Below are 19,539 nucleotides of genomic sequence, written 5' to 3'. Positions count from 1 at the left end.
CTTGATAGCTGGGCAGCTCAACTGTTTACTGTTTGATATTTGGGTTGTATTCCATGAAGGCAGGGTGGTGTGCTGAGGCCGGGTGCTTCCTTTCTTCAGTGGCACCCGTCACCCCACAACTGTTCACTGGGTGACACATACCTTGGCTTTGGTTTAGTTTTTTGGAGATTGGATAGTGGGTCTTTTGCCTGTCTGTCCTCGGGGAGTTGATACTTGTATCTGATGAGTCTACTGCATGTGTGATGGGGAGTTGATTGTGAGGGGCCCTTTTCTTGGGGGCGCAGCCTGTGCTTACCTATTTCCAACAGCTTCCATGCTGAATAAATGTAAGATGCACTCCTGGAATGCTTGAGGCCTTAAAAAACAAGTCCAAGCGCTATATGGTCAGGTGTATCTAAAGAGTTGGGGTACAAGTAGCTTTCCTGCAGGAGACAGGTCTTACCACTTTGGAGGTTGCGGCACTACAGAGACTCTGCATTTGCTTTATACCATCATTTCGGCTTTCACCAGGGGGGGTTCTCATATGGGGGTTCTCATATGGATCAGACCTGGGGCACAGTTTCAGGTGTTAAAAGAGAGGGTGGAAAAAGAGGGGCATTATGCAGTGGTGAGGGGCCATTTAGGGGATATACATTAAACACTGGTCAATGTTTATGTCCCCGATACAGACCAGCTGAGGTTCTTCTTGGATGAGCTGTCATTGGTTCTTGCACCCTATATGAATGCCCCCATTATTGTTGGGGGAGATTTCAACTGTGTGGCTGATCCTTCCTTGGATAGATACCATCCACCTTTATGTGACTGAGGACCGCCAAGGAATTGGCCCACTGGATACAACATTGGGGTCTGGTTGACACCTGGTGCATGCAACATCCTACTGAGCATGACTACTCCTTTCATTTGTACTTACATGACCTGCAAGTGTGCCTGGACACATTTCTTTGCTATCCAGCAGTGCATGCACAGATTGGGCACTCAGAATGTCTGGCCAAACGTTGTCCAAACCTTAACCCTATCCTTATTTGTCTGACCTGGACACCTGATTGCACTTGTATCCCTAACTAGCCCCTTTAGTGTGAAAATTTGAAGGACCAGGCGTTCTGTAAGTCTGTAGGGGAGGAAATTAGAAAGGATTTTACTGAGAATGCAAGGATGGCTACATCAGCCCTCATCGAGTGGGCGACTTTCAAGATCGTCATTCGGGGGCACTGCATTGCTCCAGTGGTGGTGGGTGATGGTCGTTGCGAGAGGTGAAGCATGTGCAAGAAGTTATGAATCATGCCCTGGAGCACCAACAACACACTGATACCTTTGTGCACCATTCCCAATTGTTAGAAAAAGAGAAACTGGCAGCTCTCCTGTTTTGATTACAGGGAGTACATGATGAAGGCCTCTACGGAGCATGGTAATACAGGGGCCTTGCTTGCTTGGCTGGTGAATCCCACTAGGCGGTTCTTATAGATCCTGGAAAGGATTGCTGGTGACAGAACCTGGGTTTATTATGACCCAGCTGGTATTATCGGGCTGTTCCACACATGATCTCTGACTCTATTCTTGGGTCTAATGCCTTTACCAACTCTGTCTTCAGTGGTTGCTGATGCTGTGGAACTAGGGACAGATGTTTCCTTAGCGGAGGTTATCACTGTGATCAAAGCCATGGCCCGGAGTATAGTACCAGGGCCGGACAGGATGCTGGTGGAGTTTTATGCCAGCTATTGGGCTCAATCGCTCCCCCTCGACTTGACGTGGATTTGACAATCCCCCCACCTCAAACCGGGCCATCCTCCTCAGGACTTAGCAGTGTATCGACCCCTATCAATGGTTAATGTAGACTATGAAGTCCTGAGCCCATTGTTGGCTACGTGATTGCTGACCTATATGCCTCAGCTTGTACTTGCTGATCAGATGAGCTTTATACCCGAATGGACACAGTGATGAATATCAGGAGGGTGGTGGAATTGATACTTGCGGCATCTTCGTTTAATGACCAAATGACAGTGATGTCCAAAGACATTGACAAAGCTTTTAATGGCCTTGCCTGGGAGTATTTATATGCAGTGCTACGCAGCATAGGCCTCAGAGAGGTGCTCATTGCATGGACAAGGCTACTGTAAGCAGTTTCCACAGTAAGGGTTAGGAAGGCGGGGGATAGTGTCAGATTCTTACAGAGTATGGAGGGGTATGCAGCAGGGTTGTCCCTAAGCGCCAATGTTATTTGCTTTTGCGGCAGAGCCTCTGACAAGTAGACCGCGAGACGGCACATATTACAATGGTATCACACTCCACAGAGGCGTGCATGATATGCGTATGATATGCTGTTCTTTTTAGGGGACCATAGGGTGGATAACCCTGAGACTGTCAGTCTCCTTGAGGAGTTTGGAGCTATTTCGACTCTGAGCATGAATTGGTGATAGACTAATGTGCTTCCCTTGTGGGCGAGCTTCACAGGTCCATCTTCGCATGTGGGGCTTCAGTGGGAAAATACCAGCTTTCGTTAGTTGGGAGTCCAACTGTACAGGATGGAGGCCGCCTTGATTGACAGTAACCTGGACAGAGCGCTTGCAGGGCTCCGGGGGGGTCAACTTGTTTTTGGAAGCCTTTTCCCATATCAGTGGGGGAAGAGTAGAGCTCACCAAAATAATGCCTTTACCCCAGCTGTAATACTGTTTTTCTACCCTCCCTAAGTTAATCCCAGAGGCATGTTTCGGATACTGCATATCATGCTCATTGGTCTCATTTGGGGGATGGGTTGCTCTTGTGTGGCTCTTGTGAAACTTCAGCGCCCCATTCTGGATGGTGGGTTGGCAACCCCTGACTTTGAGGAGTATTATCTGGTGGCCCAATTACAAGAAGCCAGTACGACCGGGGGATGCCTGTTTGAGGAGGAGGGCACTCCACCACTGTCCTGGCTGTCACAACTATTAGTCGAACCTAAATGGGCGCTTGCTGATTCTTGCACCCACAACTGGTGGCTAAGTACTGCTGGGTTTGGTATTTGCAGAGATCAAGGATAACCGCTTCCTACTTTCCTGTCAAACCCTCCATTGGTTGGCGTGATTTTTCCAGGAGGATGCCACTCATTGGTTGGGAGAATGAGTGGCCCTCGGGTTGACAAATCTTGGTGACTTATATGGATCAGGGATCCTGGGGTACTTTGAGGACTTAGGGCCTGATTACAATAGCGGTCGGATATTCGTTGGACCACCATCATTGAGGTAGTGGGACTAGCCTCCTACGAGGCGGCCTACGCACCTACCGCATTATGATGCGACTGCCACCGGGGCACTCGCACGCCCTATCTCTTGTATTTTGGTGGGGATGAGGTTAACAGACCCTGCTGCAAAACAGAAATAATGGTACTTGCATTTCCCTGCATTACGTGGCTGGCACCATACGGTTCCTGCCACATGGTGCAGGGACTTGTAGGGGGGGTACCATAGGTGCCCCCCAGTGCCCTTGCCCCAGGCCCATGGGATAAGTAGGGCCCGCTATAGGTCCCCAAATCTGTTTACTGCCGTTTCGTGGCTGGATGACTGCCGCGGAACGACTGGCAAAATTAGGGATATCAGAGGTTGTTCCCAAAGCCAACTAAACCTAATGTTACCACTAGGTTCCTTGATCTCTCCCTAATCCTGACAAAGCGTCAAATGTCACTTAATTTGAAAGTGAAAGAGGGCCACAGATCTGCAAATGGTGTGTGGATTCGCAGCGACAAGTGGATTATAAGGGTGCAAATTTGCTCAGGGAGGCGAGGCAAAGCTCTAAAGGTAGCTCAGGCCTGATATACTTTCATGGAGGTGTTGCGCTCTAAGTGGGCAGGCTCAGGAGCTCCTTACTTCCCTCCTGGGAGTGAGAAATGTCTTAGCTTCTCCCTTTTGTATGTCCCTCCACCCTTCTCCCACCTTGTTGGGGGTCCCCCTTTCTTTTCCTTTGAATCCCCTGAAAGGCAATCATTCCTCACTGGGCTATTCTGGCTCTTTGTGGCTGCCCCGCGCCCAGCCCACTCATGTTGCCCAACTCAGATACTCCTTCAGGTAAGACCTTTTGTGTAGCTATTGTAAGATGTGTATAAAAGTTGAATGATTTCTTCAGACCAAGCTAGAGAGTGGGGGGTGTTTGGGTTGTAGGTTATGGTTAGATGACTGCATTGGCTGACTGTAGGCTGGACATCTCTTATTATTATGTCTCATCTTGATACCAATTCCTAGATGGAGATCAGAATTTTACATCCAAATGTATACGATGGATCTTATGCAAACTGTCAAGAAAAACACCTTTGGAATAATGATCTTTAAAAGAAAGTCCTGTAATAAATTGAGCAATTTAGGCAAAAGGAAATTAGAAAGTGAATATAAAGTTCAGCAGCATGGAATCCATCAGGTGCAGGGCGCTTTCCTTTTTTAATAAAAGTAATGCTGCAATATGATCTTCTATTCAAGTATCACCCTCTAACGTGAACTCAACATTTTTACCAAAACTCATGTATTGAAGTTCATGGTTTTGCAGAATTTCATTTAGGAGTTTATATATTATTTATTTTTTTGGTCCTTATCTCATCTTTTAAGCCTCTGCAGGTCTTATGAAGCCGCTGTAACGATCTGTGGGCCTCCCGGCTTACCGCACTCGCTTTGGTCACTCGACCAATCCCTTTTCGTAAGGGAGCTTGGTGTAATCATAGGACCAGCTATATTAATCTTAAATTACGACCCCAATTTATGAGAGGATGCCAGATGTTTAATGGCTTATCCTCTACACCTTCATATTCCAATCGGGCAATAGCAAACAAGGCTTTAAGCCAGTCCTCCCTTTTCGGCGATAGGGGATCTTTCCATTTCTTGCAAATCTCTCTTTCCGAGCTAATAGTACCAGATATAATAGTAGGCCTCTATATAACTGTGGAACTGTCTGACAGATTCTACCATCATCCCAAAAAAAGACTAGTGGCAAATTGACATCAATATTGATCTTAAAAATATCTCGGAAAGAGTCGCCAACTCCCTTCTAGAAGATTTTCAGTTCCGGACACTCAAAAAATACATGTAAGTTGTTGGCTGAAGGTGACAAGCATCTTGGGCACTTAGGAAGTGGGGCTGGGACGAACTTGGCTTTCTTTGCTGGAGTATAGTAAAGACTGTTAATAACGAAGAAATGGTTCTTTTTTAAGCTGGCTGGTTTGATATACTTATATAATACCTTCAATGAGGGCTCAAAAAGTGACTCTATTAAGGGTCCAAGTGGGGTTTTGATTCCACACCATCATTAAAGAAGGAATCTCGAGATATTCGGCTTCTATTAGGTAGTGATACCATACTGAGATTTCTTTCCTTATTGGATGGGTGGATTGACACAACCTTTCGATCTCCCCATTCCCTCTTACTTCCCCTTTTTCTGCATCAAACCAGGACACTAACTGTAGATATTTAAATCTAGAGAACCCTGCACCAATCCTACTTCTCAAATATTCCCAGGGGTGAATCCCCTCGGAATCTGCCAACTCAGACCAAGTGATAATACCCGCACTCTTTATAGGCAACGCCAAACTGTCTCTAAGGCAGCCCGGTGTTCCGGGCGCATCCCAAATGGGGGCAAGGTCTGAATAATATCCTATCCCCCATCTGAGTCTAACCTTATGCCACAACTCCAAGGCTGCACTCAAAACCTTCAGGCGTACTCGCTTAAAGAACTTTGGAGCCCCAAACTTGTATAGAAAGGCCCCTCCTTCGACTCTCACCATTTCCCCCAGCAACCTACCCCAGGCTGACTCCTCTGGTTTCACAAGTAGCATCCGAATGCTTTTAAACTGAAATGCTACTGCATACAAACTAATATCGGGAAGGGCCAACACCCCTTTATTAAGTCTGCGTCTAAGTTTCTTCCAGGCCAGCCGGACCCCCTTGTCCCCCCACACAGAACTCCCAATCTTACTCTGCACCTTACTAATGCTCTTATTTGAAAAGGTAAGAGGTATAGTGGTGAATAGGTAGGAAAGCTTAGGGAGAATGACCATCTTTATTAGGTTGATTTTTCCATAAATAGTTAAGGGGAGATTCCTCCATCTACTGAAGAGGCGATCTATTTCTTTAGTAACTCTATTGAGATTAATCTGGGGAATTTTTTCCAGAGCTTTAACAATGTAAATTCCCAAGTATCTAAACTCTGTGCTGACTGTTCCTGCCCATTGATCCAAGTTCCAGCACATTACCTCTGTCTTTGATTTGTTGACTGAATAGCCAGATAGGGACCCGAATCCGACCAAAAGCGCCTCTACCCGGGGGATAACCACCTCAGGATCACTCGAACATAATATTAGGTTGTCTGTGCACAGAGCTATTTTACAACTTTAATGTTCAGACCTAAAAGGATAGATTGAATCATCCAACCTAATAGCTTGTGCCAGAGGTTCTATATAGATATTGAATAAATGGGGCGAGATCGGGTAGCCCTGCCTGGTTCCCCTCTGAATATTAAAACTTGAGGTTAATAGACCATTTAGAAGAATCCAAGCACAGGTTCCCTGGTAACAATTCCACAGGGTTTGGATAAAAATGGGGCCAAATCCCATTGTCTCCAATTCTTCCCATAGGTACACCCAGCAGACTCTGTCAAATGCCTTGGTCGCGTCCAAGGCAACTATGGCCAAAGGATCAGATCTCTGAATGGCCAGGTCGATGTTACCTATTAACAGTTGTGTCTGCTCCTGGATGTACCGTCCTGTAACAAAGCCCTTCTGATCTGTATGAACCAACTTGGGGACCAGTTTCGCCAATCTCCCTGTCAATATACCCATAAAGATCTTATAGTCGGCATTTAGCAGGGAGATTGGATGATATGAGTCCGCTTTTAAGGGGTCCGTGCCTGGTTTCAGAATCAGAACGATTGTTGCCTGCTTCCAAGACTCGGGGACCCTACCAGTAGGACAGTAAACTGAGTTAAAGATAGTACCCAGTACAGGGATCAACTCTTCTGCAAGGAGTTTTATAAAGCTATGTCTACTACCACAACTACCACATCTTCCCCCCAGGCAGCCCCTATAGGTGATATTTTAAAAAACACGAGCCAGGTTAACTCTCTGGAGGCTCTAAGTACCTTGAGCCCTTTGAAGGAGAGGGCTGTAGATATGCTATTGGATATAGTTCCGGTCATGATGTGCCCGGTAGTAAGACTGTCAAATAGGTATTCGGCAATGGCAACTAATGAACTTTAAATTTTTCCTACAAAACCATCTAATGCTTCCAGCTTAGTACAACCTGGCATAACAGACGACAATGTAACTACCAATAGTGCAGACACAGCAGACATAGCAGGCAAATCTGGTGGGGTGCAGTGGGTAAAAAAGAAAAAAAATCAACCTCATCTCACCTTAGTTATCAGGATATCTCGTCAAGTAGGGGTGGTAGCCTTATAGGTAAAGGGCAGGAAAACAAGGCCTAAGGGAAAGAAGGACCATCTTTATTTCTTGGAACGTGAATGAGTTAAGGTGTCCCCGAAGGCAAAGGTTGATCTTTAAACACCTGGAACTTTCCTCTGCCCAAGTCTGTATATTACAGGAGACACATTTGAGCTACACAGAAAGTTGTTTAATCTTTTCCAAAATTCCTTGGATAAAATGTTATAGTGTGTCACATCAGACGTCTCATAGCAGAGACGTGGCAATTTTGGTTAAACATGGTGACCTTTGTTGCATAAAGAAATCACAATAAGATTCTTCTGAAAGGTGGCTAATAGTCCAATTGGCATTAGAGAATGTAGATCTAGTGTGTGCCTCGTTTTATGGTCCAAATGTAGACGACCCAACCTACATATGTAAATTACAATCAATACTGACTCTGGAATCCCCCCCTATCTTATTGGTGGAAATTTTAATGTCCTATTGGATCCATGAAAAGACAGGTCTAATCTGAGTTATTATGTAGAAGCACCGAAGATACGTTGTGCATTATTAAATATGATACAAGATCTGGATTTGGTTGATGTATGGAGGGCCAGGAAGGGAGATCAACAGGGTTTCACGTTCTATAGCAAAAAATACAGTCACTCCTCCAGGATTGACTATATATTTACAAATAGATCTACCCTGAATGGCCTGGAGGGGATTTCTTTTATGCCAAGCCACCTCTCAGATCATGCTCCAGTGCAATTTTTATATCAAATAAAAGGGCTGCAGCTGCTGCCAAGATGGACGCTGAATAGAGCTAAGCTTCTTGACTCGGAAGTTATAGAGGCTGTGAAGTCTTCCTCTTTAGAATTTTTCTCTTTAAATATGGATTCTACAACTATGGATTTCATTTGGGATGCATATAAGGCAAATCTAAGGCGGAGGCTTCATGGCATTATCTGCTCCAAGAATAGAGCTGAGGCTGGGGCACTAAAAGTATTGAGGAAAAATAAGTCAGTTGGAAAATGAGAGGAATGGACTAAGTAACGAGGATCCAGAGCGTCTATTGCAAGTCCTGAAGGACTTAGACGAAGTAAGACAGGAGTATAGAGGGAAATCAGATGCAAAGTGTAGAGCGTGATGGCATTCTAGAAATATGCAAAACTTTGAATACGGGGAGAAAGCAGGAGCCTTATTGGCCTGGAAAGCTAGAGCCGATCGTACTACGAATAACATCAAAGAACTGATAGTAAATACCAACGGGGAGACTTCAAGTAGCATCGAAGATATACAAACTTGTCTCCTTTCTCTTTTTTCAGACCTCTATAAAGAGGACTTGGCTCCATCCCCCAGTTCCATACAATCATGGTTGAGCAATAAACAGTTGCCCTCCCTGTCAGAGGTGAGTAGGAACAGTGTAGACGCCCCCTTTATGTTGGAGGAACTAACCGAGCAAATCAAAAAATCTAAGAACAAAAAAGCTGCAGGTTCGGATTCACTTCCGAGTGAAGTGTATAAACTCCTTGCAGAAGAGAGGAGTGTATATGTTTTATAAAAATATATAAATTCAACTAAAATTGCTACTTCTTTATGTAGGGTTTCATTCTAATCATTAATTTTTGCAGGTTTCTTTATTTTTAAATAATTTGCTAGAAGTTTGCCAGTTTTATTTTGGCAATTATACAACTGAGGACTATATCTATAAATGAATGTTCCTGCATTGTCTAGATAATTTGTTAAACTGAAATTTGGCAGGAATTAATTCCAAGAGACACTCTTTAGATTTTGAGGTGAAATATTTATGTTCTAATCTTTTAATAGTTTTTTAAAATCAGATGGATTTTCCAATAACATTTTTTGTTTTTTGAAACATATCTAATAATGAAATCTCTAGTCCTTGCTTTAAAAGAATTTCAAATGATATGTGAAGGGTTGTAATGAATGGAATTGATATGAAGGAATAAAGCTGTCATTTTTTCAAACGAAGATATAAAATAATTATTGAACAAAATAAGCATTGTTAAAATGCTGATTTGCATTACCTTGACATTTAGGAAATACATCTATATATATAGTGAATGGAGAATGATCTGAGATCAGAATAGATCCTATGTCTTCTAAAGTTACATTTTCAGATAAATCATTAGAATTTGAAATATGATCAATTCTTGTTTGGGTATGATGTACTAGAGTAAATATTGTATATTCACTTAGGGTACGGTTATAAAGTCTCACAAGATCAATTAACCCTTTTGTCAGGTTGCATTAGCAAAAGGGTTTGTGATTTGTTAGAAATAAATGAGAGAGAGAGAAAGAGAGGGAGGGAGAAAGAGAGGGAGTGAGAAGGAATGAGAGAGAGAGAGAAAGAGAGGGAGAGACAGTGCAGACACTGCAGAACCAGGCCTCAACGCGTACACACTGCAGTCCCCCAGGTCCCTCATCTGAAACAGTTGCCAGAGACATGAATGATAGAGTCCAATCAGTAGCACACGCCATCAGCCCTTGCCCGCCCCTGCGCACACAGGCTGTTGCACCCCAGCCTCTCCCGCCGGCCAGCCGCGATTGCCCGCCCCTGTGCAACCAGGCCACCCTGCTCACCTTCCGCCACCAGCGTGTCTCCAAGAGGGCCCATCACATGCCGGTGGGAGCCCCAAGCCCAGGGCCCGCGACCAAGGCACCCGCCACATCATGCAGCCCCGCACCGCGGGCCACGAGGATACACACTCGATTCTGGGTCTTGATTTCGCTATGGCAGAGAACATATCAGTGCACCCGGACTCATCTCAGGCTGCACATCCGCTCAGCCCTACAGGCGCCACTACCTCTTTGAACGGCGAGGAGATGCCACGTGGCGGTAGGCCCGCACTGCCTGCTGGCTCAGGCCTACACTGCAATCCGGCAGGGCTCACACTAATGCCACCATTCTAGACCGCCTGCATGGCGCATCATTGAAGGCTGCACACCTGCTCAGCACTCAAGGTGCCCCTACCTCAGTGCACCGAAAGACACCGTCCCGTGGCAGTGTGCCTGTGCCAGCCACAGTGTATCCAGTGCCACCAAGTCTGTGCACCGCAAGCCATGGACCCTTTATGTTTGAGTCCCGTGGTGCGGACGCCATTATATCACCCCGGGCACTGGGCAATGTGCTGTGCCTGGGCCCAAGGCCCTCAGGCAGAAATGATGACCACACGGAGACACCCAGTTACTGAGTGGAAAAGGCATCCAGCACGTGCGCAAGACCCTTTATAATGGCAGGGTCACATGTCCTGTGATGCCTGTGCCGGATGGGTGTGGTGTGGGTGTAAACCAGCCATGAGGGAGTGGCTGTGGCATGCTGACAACTAGACCTGTGAGCAGCAGATCCCTACAGGAGGAGGACGTGTAGCGTTGTCCCCCCCCCGTGAGCGTAAGCGGAGTGGGCAGGTCTGGCTTATGCCAGTCCAGCATAAGGGTGTGACGAATGACCCCGGGGCTCTGGGCGTAGTTACATCCATGGCTGGTCAAGGAAGTGACTAGTGCGTGTGTCCCGGCACGCAATGGGCAATGTGTCACCCTGTGACCCAAGTCCCACAACATGAGTAACATGGACGTAAAGTGAAATCATTGGCCCTACATTCATCCATACCTCCACACTTGCAAGTTCATTAACATGACACATCGGTGTGAAAATGAATGTTTAATGCACATCCTGTGGAGTGTTGCAGCCGGTTCACAACACAGGGCCATGCAAACCCCACTTTACATTGTTAGCCCTTGGAGGGCCAGCCAGAGTCCTTCAGGGAGTGCAAGTACATAAGTAGAGGAAGAGTTGAGTCCGCAGGCTGATAGCTGTGCCATTGGTGAGCAAACAGAATATGACACTCCATGTCGAGGTCCAAGGTGAGTGTCGCAGAGTGCATCGGGGGAAAAGGGAAGGTGATGAGGCAGAGGGCAGAAACAGGCCATATGGGGGAGATGAGTACTACCGCTTCCTTCTGACCACAAGGGCAGATCCATCCACATCTTTGTCCTCTGCTGCTTCATGTGCCTCACATGTGGGTGGTGGTGTTCTGTCTCCAGTACTCTGTGGCAGTGCCACCTCAGGGGCCGGAGGTGGAATCTCCAACACACTGTGTGGCACTGACACATGAGGGGCTGGAGATGTGGATGGAGTGGTAGCAGCAGCATACATCAGCGCCAGGCCTTGTGGCAGCAATGCCATGAGGAGGCTCTTTAGGGCACTGAGTGACCCAGCTACCTCTTACCGGTGTGCAGCCATGGCAGCTGCTCTTTCCGCACGCGTCCGCTCCATGTTCTCCATGAGCCTCCGCATGAGTCCCAACTCCTGGGCGAGCTTCCTGGAGCCACTCTGACTAGACAGTCATTCTTGTTGCACAGTCAGGACCCTGGCGATGTCAGCCATGGTTCATTGGAGGGCATGGAGCAAACTGTGGGTGTCCGTCAGGGACTTTGAGTGGTCCCTGATGGGTCTTAGACACCCACGTATGTCGTCTAGTTTGTCTGCCATGTGGTCGAACCTCACCTGCACCTGTCCAGCCAGCTTCTCCTGACACCCCAACACACGGCGTTGGAAGGCCATGTGTTTGTGGTGGGGGTCCTGGTAGGCAGCCATTGTGGTGGGTGCTGCCTGCTGTGTGTTCTCTGCAGGGGGTGGGTTCTCCTCATAGCACCTGGAAGTGGGCTGCAGAGGCTGTCCATGAGCTGTTGGAGGGCGTCAGAGTCGAAGGTGTGGTGGTCCTTTTCATCATCAGAGAAGAGAGGTTGGGAGTGCTCTGCAGGAGGTGATGCATTTCCCACTGCAATGTGAAGGGGAGATGCAGTTTAACATTGTGTTCACATGTATGTCGACGCATTGTACATGTTTATCGGACTGAATGACAGTGTACGTTGTGACTGTTTGTGGGGTGCTGCCTGTATGATGCTGGACAGTGGACATTTCGACGACATAATGGATGTGTGTTTGTACTTGTCCATTGTCAACTCACATTTCCCTGCGATGCCATATGTGATTGGCCATTTTCTGCACACAGGCGGCAACAGTTGTGTCCTGTGTTCTGTTGTGGACGTGTTGCGGATTGTGCCACATCGTCGTCAATGTTGATGTGCTCTGCATGTGATGTGTGTGTGCAGCATTTCGGGGGAGTCACCCCTGCAGCTCTGATTTGGCTTCCCCTTCTCCCTTACATGCGGTGTGCCTCTGACTTATGTGCTTCTGCAGTGCTGGGATGTTGCATACTTGGGTGTATTGGTCTCTTGGTGGGAGTTGGGGGTCTGGGGAATGGTTTGTCCACAGATGTGCCATGCTTACCTGTGTATGTGTGCCATTGTGCCCATCTCCCCCATCCTCCCAGTCCCTGGTTGTTACTCACCCTGTTGCTGTTGTGTCCGGTCATGTTGAGCAGTGTCCGCGCCCCCGACTCCTGCCACCGTCTCCCCACTGATGACTGTGGACACCATTTCCTCCATCTCATCCAGCTCCTCCAGTGTTGCTGGACTCCCACCTCCAGTCTGCATTGCTGCCTTCCGGTTGTTTGTGAGTCTCTGCTTGGTTTTGCGCTTGACATCATTCCAGCGCCTCTTGACCTCTTCCATTGTCCTCTTCAGCACTGAGACTGCATTCACCTTGTCCACGATGGTCTGCCATATTCCAGTTTTTATTCCCAGTGACACAGTGGAGGTGACGAACAGTCGTTGATGGTGTTCTATCACCTCCGTTATCAGGATCCTGTTTTCCTGCGGACTGAACTGCTTCTTCATACTCTTCCTGTCCTTGCCCTTCCCTGACTCCGAGGTACCAGGCTGGTCCTCCGGGGGGCTTGTGGAGTTCTGGTTGTCCTCGGCACTTGCTCCGGCTGACTCTGTTGTCCTTTGCTGTTATCTGGCTTTTGTATTTATTTTTTTTCCTACCTTTACGGTGCTTCTTCCCGCATGTCGCGTGGGGATTGCAGGCCTGTGACTGGTTTTCGCTGATTTTGTATCGTGATTTGCATCATCGCCCCTTTTTTTGCATTAGTGTTTCGCATTTTTGCGGTGTCGCGTTGATTTAACGCGTTCATTTGACGCGTTGCGGTGGATTATTGCATGGTGCCGCCGTGTTGAGAATACAACATTGACACAGTGTTACTTTCCCATGATAGACTGCGATGTGAAGAGTTGCGTTTGCGGTAGTTATCACACGTTCTTGAGAATATCTCCCTCTGTCTTTTAATGAAAGAATGCAGTGTCTTCACATTACAAGAAATGGCTTAAGAAGCGTGCAAAATAATATGAGCATTTAAAATTGATTTAATACAAATTAGATGTTGTATGTAATATACATTGAAAAGTGTTTTGACCAAAGAGGTACACTATAACATAATATATATTTAAAAGGCAAAACAATAAAATGAAAAATACAAAAGTTCATATCAAGCAAAAAAAGGAGAAAAAAAAATATTTATTAAAAAGAAAAGAAAATGAGGCAGTTGAAGCTTCATGTGGGGGATGAACACATCCGGGCTCCATACATAACTATACAGTGAATAAAATGATCAACTTAAATAAAGAAGAGCAAGAAAAACCATGAAGAGAATTATGAGTAAACAAGCCCATTGCATATTGTATATAAGCTTTCAAAGATATAGTATGACATTCCTGGAAGCTATGTATACTCTATAGCATAAAAGAAAAAGAAAGGAATCTGTGACAAGTCACCATAGTCAATAAATTCAAGCAACAGTGGATCGAGATGTTGCCATTTCTAAGACTCTATAGTTGTCTAAAAAAAGCTATAAATTACTTGGATCTTCATATGTTTTCATTTTATTCCGATAAGTAATTCTAAAGAGGCATGGGCAAAAGAGTACACATCTTACATTGAGAGATCAGAGAACTAGTCTCATGCTTGCAAACTCTTTAGATTTAGCAGCTTTGCAAAATCCTGTTTGAAGTAGAAAATATTTTGTGACCAAAAGATTTGTTTTTAGCTTTAACAGCTGCAAGAATTTTGGGTAGATCTGTAAATTCCATAAGTTAATTTAAACTCCTCTGAATTATTTTCTGAGCAATAATGTTAAGACTGGTTTATTGCCCAACCCGTGCATCCTTTGAATATCAAGAGATGGAGCTTTTGACAAATCTAGAACTTTATTAAAAAAAGAATGAAAAAGGAGAATTCACTGCTGTCTGAATTATCTGGTCAACCAAGCATTCTTGGATTATTTCTTCTATTTTTTAAGGTGGGAAATTTCAGATTAGAAACAATTTACTTTGTGAGCACAGTCTCGTAGGTGTAAGATTCATCGTAGTTCAACTTCTGACATTCTGATCTAAATGCTTGATCATTTATCATCCCAATTTTGCAGTACTGTATTTGTTTCTTCAGTCTAAGTCTGTAATGCTCGGTTTGCTGGAGAAGGAGAATTGTTCTTTGGCCTTTGTGCAATGCAGTTATTAGATGCTTTAGCAATACAAGAATTTGATGAGGAGGAAATAGAAGTTGTCTTTTTGATAAAAAAATAATAGCTTCCTTTTGTTTAGGAGAAGTGTTGTCTTCCATTGCAGTTGATTTGGTATCAGTACTTGCATCATAGAAAGTTTGTTAAATGTAAGAGTAGAACACGTCTGATTTGAACTCAACGTTCTCAATTTGTCCATAAATGAGAGAGACTAGGCCATTGGATGTAAAATGAAGAGGCTTAGCCTAAATCAACAGATAAAGTTAAAAGATTAGCAATACAAAAAAATACTGATGTGAAAGGCAGTCAGAAAACAGAGATAACTGGTTGGCAGTTTGAATTATAGCTGAAATAAGTAACCCAAAAATACACACAACTATATTCCTTTATGATGTTGTGTCTCATTCTTACTGCAAAATATCATAACTAGATTAAGTGCTTACAGAATGAAAAATATAATAAACGTATTCTCATAAAAATTGTGTCAAATGGTGGATTCGGTTATAAGGCATCAGAGCCAATTTTTTCTCTTTATAAAAATATTGAAATAGTCAGGGAAAATGTGAAATTTTAGTCCTGCAGCTCTCATTACAGTGCTTACTATGAAGAAATTACTTTCAAGATAAGACTATTACAGAAGCAAAATTAGTGCACAAAAGAAAAGCAAGCATGGTAAGAATTAGACATTAATTGAATGATTATCGCATATACTAACTGCTGCAGGGCCACTTGATTCCTTAAATACTACTTTATAGCCACAGCGTGATTCCTTTTGTCGCTACAACCTCACATTAGTGTAACAACTGCTATGGAAATCAGTCAAACGGGTCCATCCACAGTCAGCTCCAAGCCAGGCAAACCCAATAGGATTTAATTTTTACAAGGTTTTGGACACCGAGAGTAGGCACAGCAGGCTTTTTGTGGATTCTTGGACCCCGCGTTAAGAACTGCTGACTCACATAATAAAAACACCTATATGAAATCCATGTTGCTACGGGAGAAATGTGTAACACCACAATGCAATATCCTAAGCACTGTCATAAACTGCCTCATAAAAAGCATGACATAATGTACCAAAGGCCTCATGACAATGGTAAAAAGTTTACTAATGTTCTCAAAGTCAGAGGATTTCACAGAATACCTTTCCTCAAAATGAAAACTGCATAATTACAACTTTAATTGAGTGTCAGTTCAGCACCTTCACACAATCATATCAACTTTAACACACTCATCAACATATTCACTCAGCCTCCCATTTGCATCTTGTTCACCATTCACTACGTATGGCAAGGGTGGAAGTTAAGGTTAGTTTAGTATGGTGGGGGTGGCAGATAAGGTTAAGGTTATTGAACCTGCTCTTCACTTTAAGCAATTTTATGTGTGCATGTATTTAACAAACTTTTTTTTATTAGGATTTCATAGAGGGCAAAGAAATAAGTAGGTCCTATTTTTGGATTGGCATGCAATACAACAAAAAAAACTCTAAATGGACATGGCTAAATGGCTCTACACTGCAAAAAGGCAGGTAAGTCTCAAATCCCATTAAGTTATTTTGCTCTGAAACAGAGACGTGCTCTGCATTTTGCAAAGAATTATAAATGAATGTAAGTTTGGCAGAGGAACATCTCATACTAAATAAGCTAAGGAGAGCCTTTCCAGTGGTTGCCGCTAGACACTGGAGCTCAATACCCCTAGCTATATGGCCTAGACAAATTCTTGTCAATTGTCAAAAAGTTTGAAACTTGTCTTTTCCTTAAATCATATGATTTAAGAGTGTAATCTGACTGTGGAATTTCTTTTTCTTGAGTTGCGCATTGTATTAATTTAGTACCAAGAAAACTTTTGATGGGTGTATGGTGTGCTCTATAATTTTTTTAACCTAAGATATGGTGCTGTTGTCCTCTTTCCCTGTGCTGGCACAATCCAGACCACCAATGCACACATCGTTTGCACTATTGTCTGTTAAAATAAACATTTTGAATCTTGTCAGGAAAAAGTTACATAGTCTCATATGCACTTTTTTCTTTATAAATCTACTTTATAGTGTAAATGTACTGCAAGAAGGGCACATTTTAGAATGGATGTTTTTAGTTTCCTTACATTTTTAAATTGCATATCTGTCTGTCTCTTGGCTTTAACATTGCAGGTCATGTGAAGTCTTTAAGAGGGTGACCCCATTAAGGAGACTAGAGAGCAAACTCTTTTTTGGAGGGTTTTCAAGTTTTATAAAGTGTGTTATCCCATTAAAGTCTACTGAAGCATTTTGTTTGTTATGTGGGTAAATACAAGTAAAAAGAGGGTAACTGACAAAATGTGGCTGGGTTGGTAGAAAATCTATGTGTCCAGCATGTGTGCAGATATTGTTTTCATTATCACTTGATTAGTGAAATCAAATGGGGTACAGGTACAGCTTGTTGAAGTACTTGAAGTATGGACAGCCTCGAAGACCCTTTTAAAATGATTGTAGGATGTCATCAGTAATGATATCAATTATTTAATTTGTGTTGATATCAGTGAAGTCATCAATGATGTCATTTAGCATATCACGAGTGATGTGATATGTGAGGTAATAAGCAGTGGATGATGGGAGCACAGGTTTTATGATTGGTAAATTTCAGTGTATTTTTGTTTTTTAAAAGTTATTACCTTATTATAACTATAATGATACTTTAACCTTTGTTTTTTTTCAAGTGAATTTACCTAGGTAAGCTATGATCCTATTATGGTATCTAACTATAAAGTCACTCTAACGTTTGCTTTTTTCAACAAACATTGCATAATGGCAGTCGCCACTGTGTACTTATAGTTAGATCACTGTGTTCGTTGGAAGAAATTTTTTGTTTTAATAATTACTTTGGTGTTGTTTTACGAATCTTACTAAAACCTTCTAAAAAATGTTTATCTTTCTTAGTCCATCATGGAAAGAGTTGCATCAGAACCCAGAAGGCATGCCTTTTGTGATTTGGTGTAAATTCATTCAGAAATGTTTGAGAAATTTGCATTTAAAGAGGTACTCCGGTTGAAGAAGTTAAAATATAAGATATCTCTGATATTCCCTGTGGGAATTCTGTTGTACAGAAAATGAAAAAACAGGGCCCTTTTAATTGCCCAGAAGAGGTTTTTCTTCTTCTGCCAGTTCAGTATCATGGAAAAGTGATTGGTTCAGCAGTACAGAGCAATCTGATTGGCATATCCCTGTGTCCTGAAAGAAATTCCAAAATAGGCTATGAGGGGCAGGGTGGGGTGAACCTAACCCCAGGCTCTTGTTGGGGGATTCAGGGGCCCAGCGGGCCGAACATAATAAAATATCTTCATCTGACAAATACCACAATGCTCCAGTGGGACCCACTCAACACTCCCATGTGGTACTGCGATGCTCATGAAGGAGCCACCCCACAAGCTTCACTCTCATGGTACCATGCAAGCTTCCTCAGGGCAACTACCTGTGTGGGAAACTATATTGTGCAAGCTTCCAAAAGGAAGCTTCCACTGTTACAACTTATTATTGGGTTGAAGCCTGAGCAATGTATACAACATGAGTGCTGCAGCACTGCAACAAATTGTAAAAATAAAATGGTTGGGTGACCATGAGGGGATGGGTATCCACAGAGAGTGCACAGCATGCGCCTGGTCAACCATGTAATTATGTTCGGCAACCCTCGGGTTTTTTGGGCATACCCCCTCCCACACTGCAGACAGAAAGCTAAGTGGTATTGGGGGTTTGGTTGAATATAACAAAATATTTGCTGAAAAAAACTAAAGTTAAAGTGATGTTATAGTAAGGTATGATAATAAGATCTTAACTTAAAAAGATCCCTAGCAATAGTTTACCCATACATTTCTAGAACACTATTGCTTTTTTCCCTGTTTGCAACCACCATGCTTCCTTGGACGACATGAACAGGAGAATACAATGTTGAAAGGCCACCATAAATAAAGCAATCCTTCTGGTGCTAAAATGCTTACCGTCTACTGGCTAAGGGTTTCCAATGACAGAGCCAACTGAGGTTCCACCATTGAAAATTAAGGTGATATCCAAGTGGCTGGCAGAATGGGGTTTTCACTGACCTTCTTTGTGTTCATTAGCATATATGGAATGTTATAGTAATACAACACTTGAGAATGTGCTTCCATCTTCTGGGCGAGAGATATGAGCCCCAACTGTTTTATTGTGCTTCCATGGTGAGGCACTAGATTTTAAATAAGATGGTTGTCTTTGGATAATATTATCATCTGGAGGAAAAATGGTGAATCCCCGGTTATCCTTGAAAACCTTCTCATCACATCATTTTACTACAATTTGATTTTGAGTTCCCATCAATAGAACAATGATGCCAGAGAGAATGCCACAATCTATCAACTATCTTTAAGTTCATTAGTCGTAAATCCTAGTTTCTGATTGGCCATTGATGCAAGAAAGGCCAGCCCAGTCAGTGTGAGCCCAGGCACCTTAGAGGCTGCCTAGATATATGGAAAGCATATGCCTTTCTTATGGTTTTGGAGAGCAGTGCTGCATTGTTCTTGTGTCTTTTGTGTGACTAACTTCCTCTCAGTGCAAACTTGAGTTTGTTGGGCTTTCCAGCTTGACCTCTTACTCTGGAATACGCTCCTCTTCAGAGTGTTTGTCTTCCATGTCAGGCCATAGCAATAGGGCCTCATCTGCATACCTTCACTTGTTCTACATGTATGGGTAAATAATAATTTCCAGAATCTGTTTCCTGGTCAGAC

At 43.8% G+C, this 19,539-nt stretch overlaps 1 protein-coding gene across 5 annotated transcripts in view; it reads left to right on the top strand.

The window, feature by feature from the left end:
- LOC146812910 (C-type lectin domain family 2 member B-like) overlaps positions 1 to 19,539 on the top strand; it is a 108,633-nt gene that overhangs the window by 78,343 nt on the left and 10,751 nt on the right. For all 5 annotated transcript variants that reach the window (XM_085614644.1, XM_085614640.1, XM_085614642.1 and 2 more), the window contains one exon: positions 16,224 to 16,336. In XM_085614644.1, the coding sequence (XP_085470770.1) occupies positions 16,224 to 16,336 (113 nt within the window). The remainder of the gene's footprint in view (positions 1 to 16,223; positions 16,337 to 19,539) is intronic.

Source organism: Triturus cristatus, chromosome 7 (genome assembly GCF_964204655.1).
Source record: "Triturus cristatus chromosome 7, aTriCri1.1, whole genome shotgun sequence".
NCBI lineage: Eukaryota > Metazoa > Chordata > Amphibia > Caudata > Salamandridae > Triturus > Triturus cristatus.
This window is presented reverse-complemented; position numbering and strand designations above follow the sequence as displayed.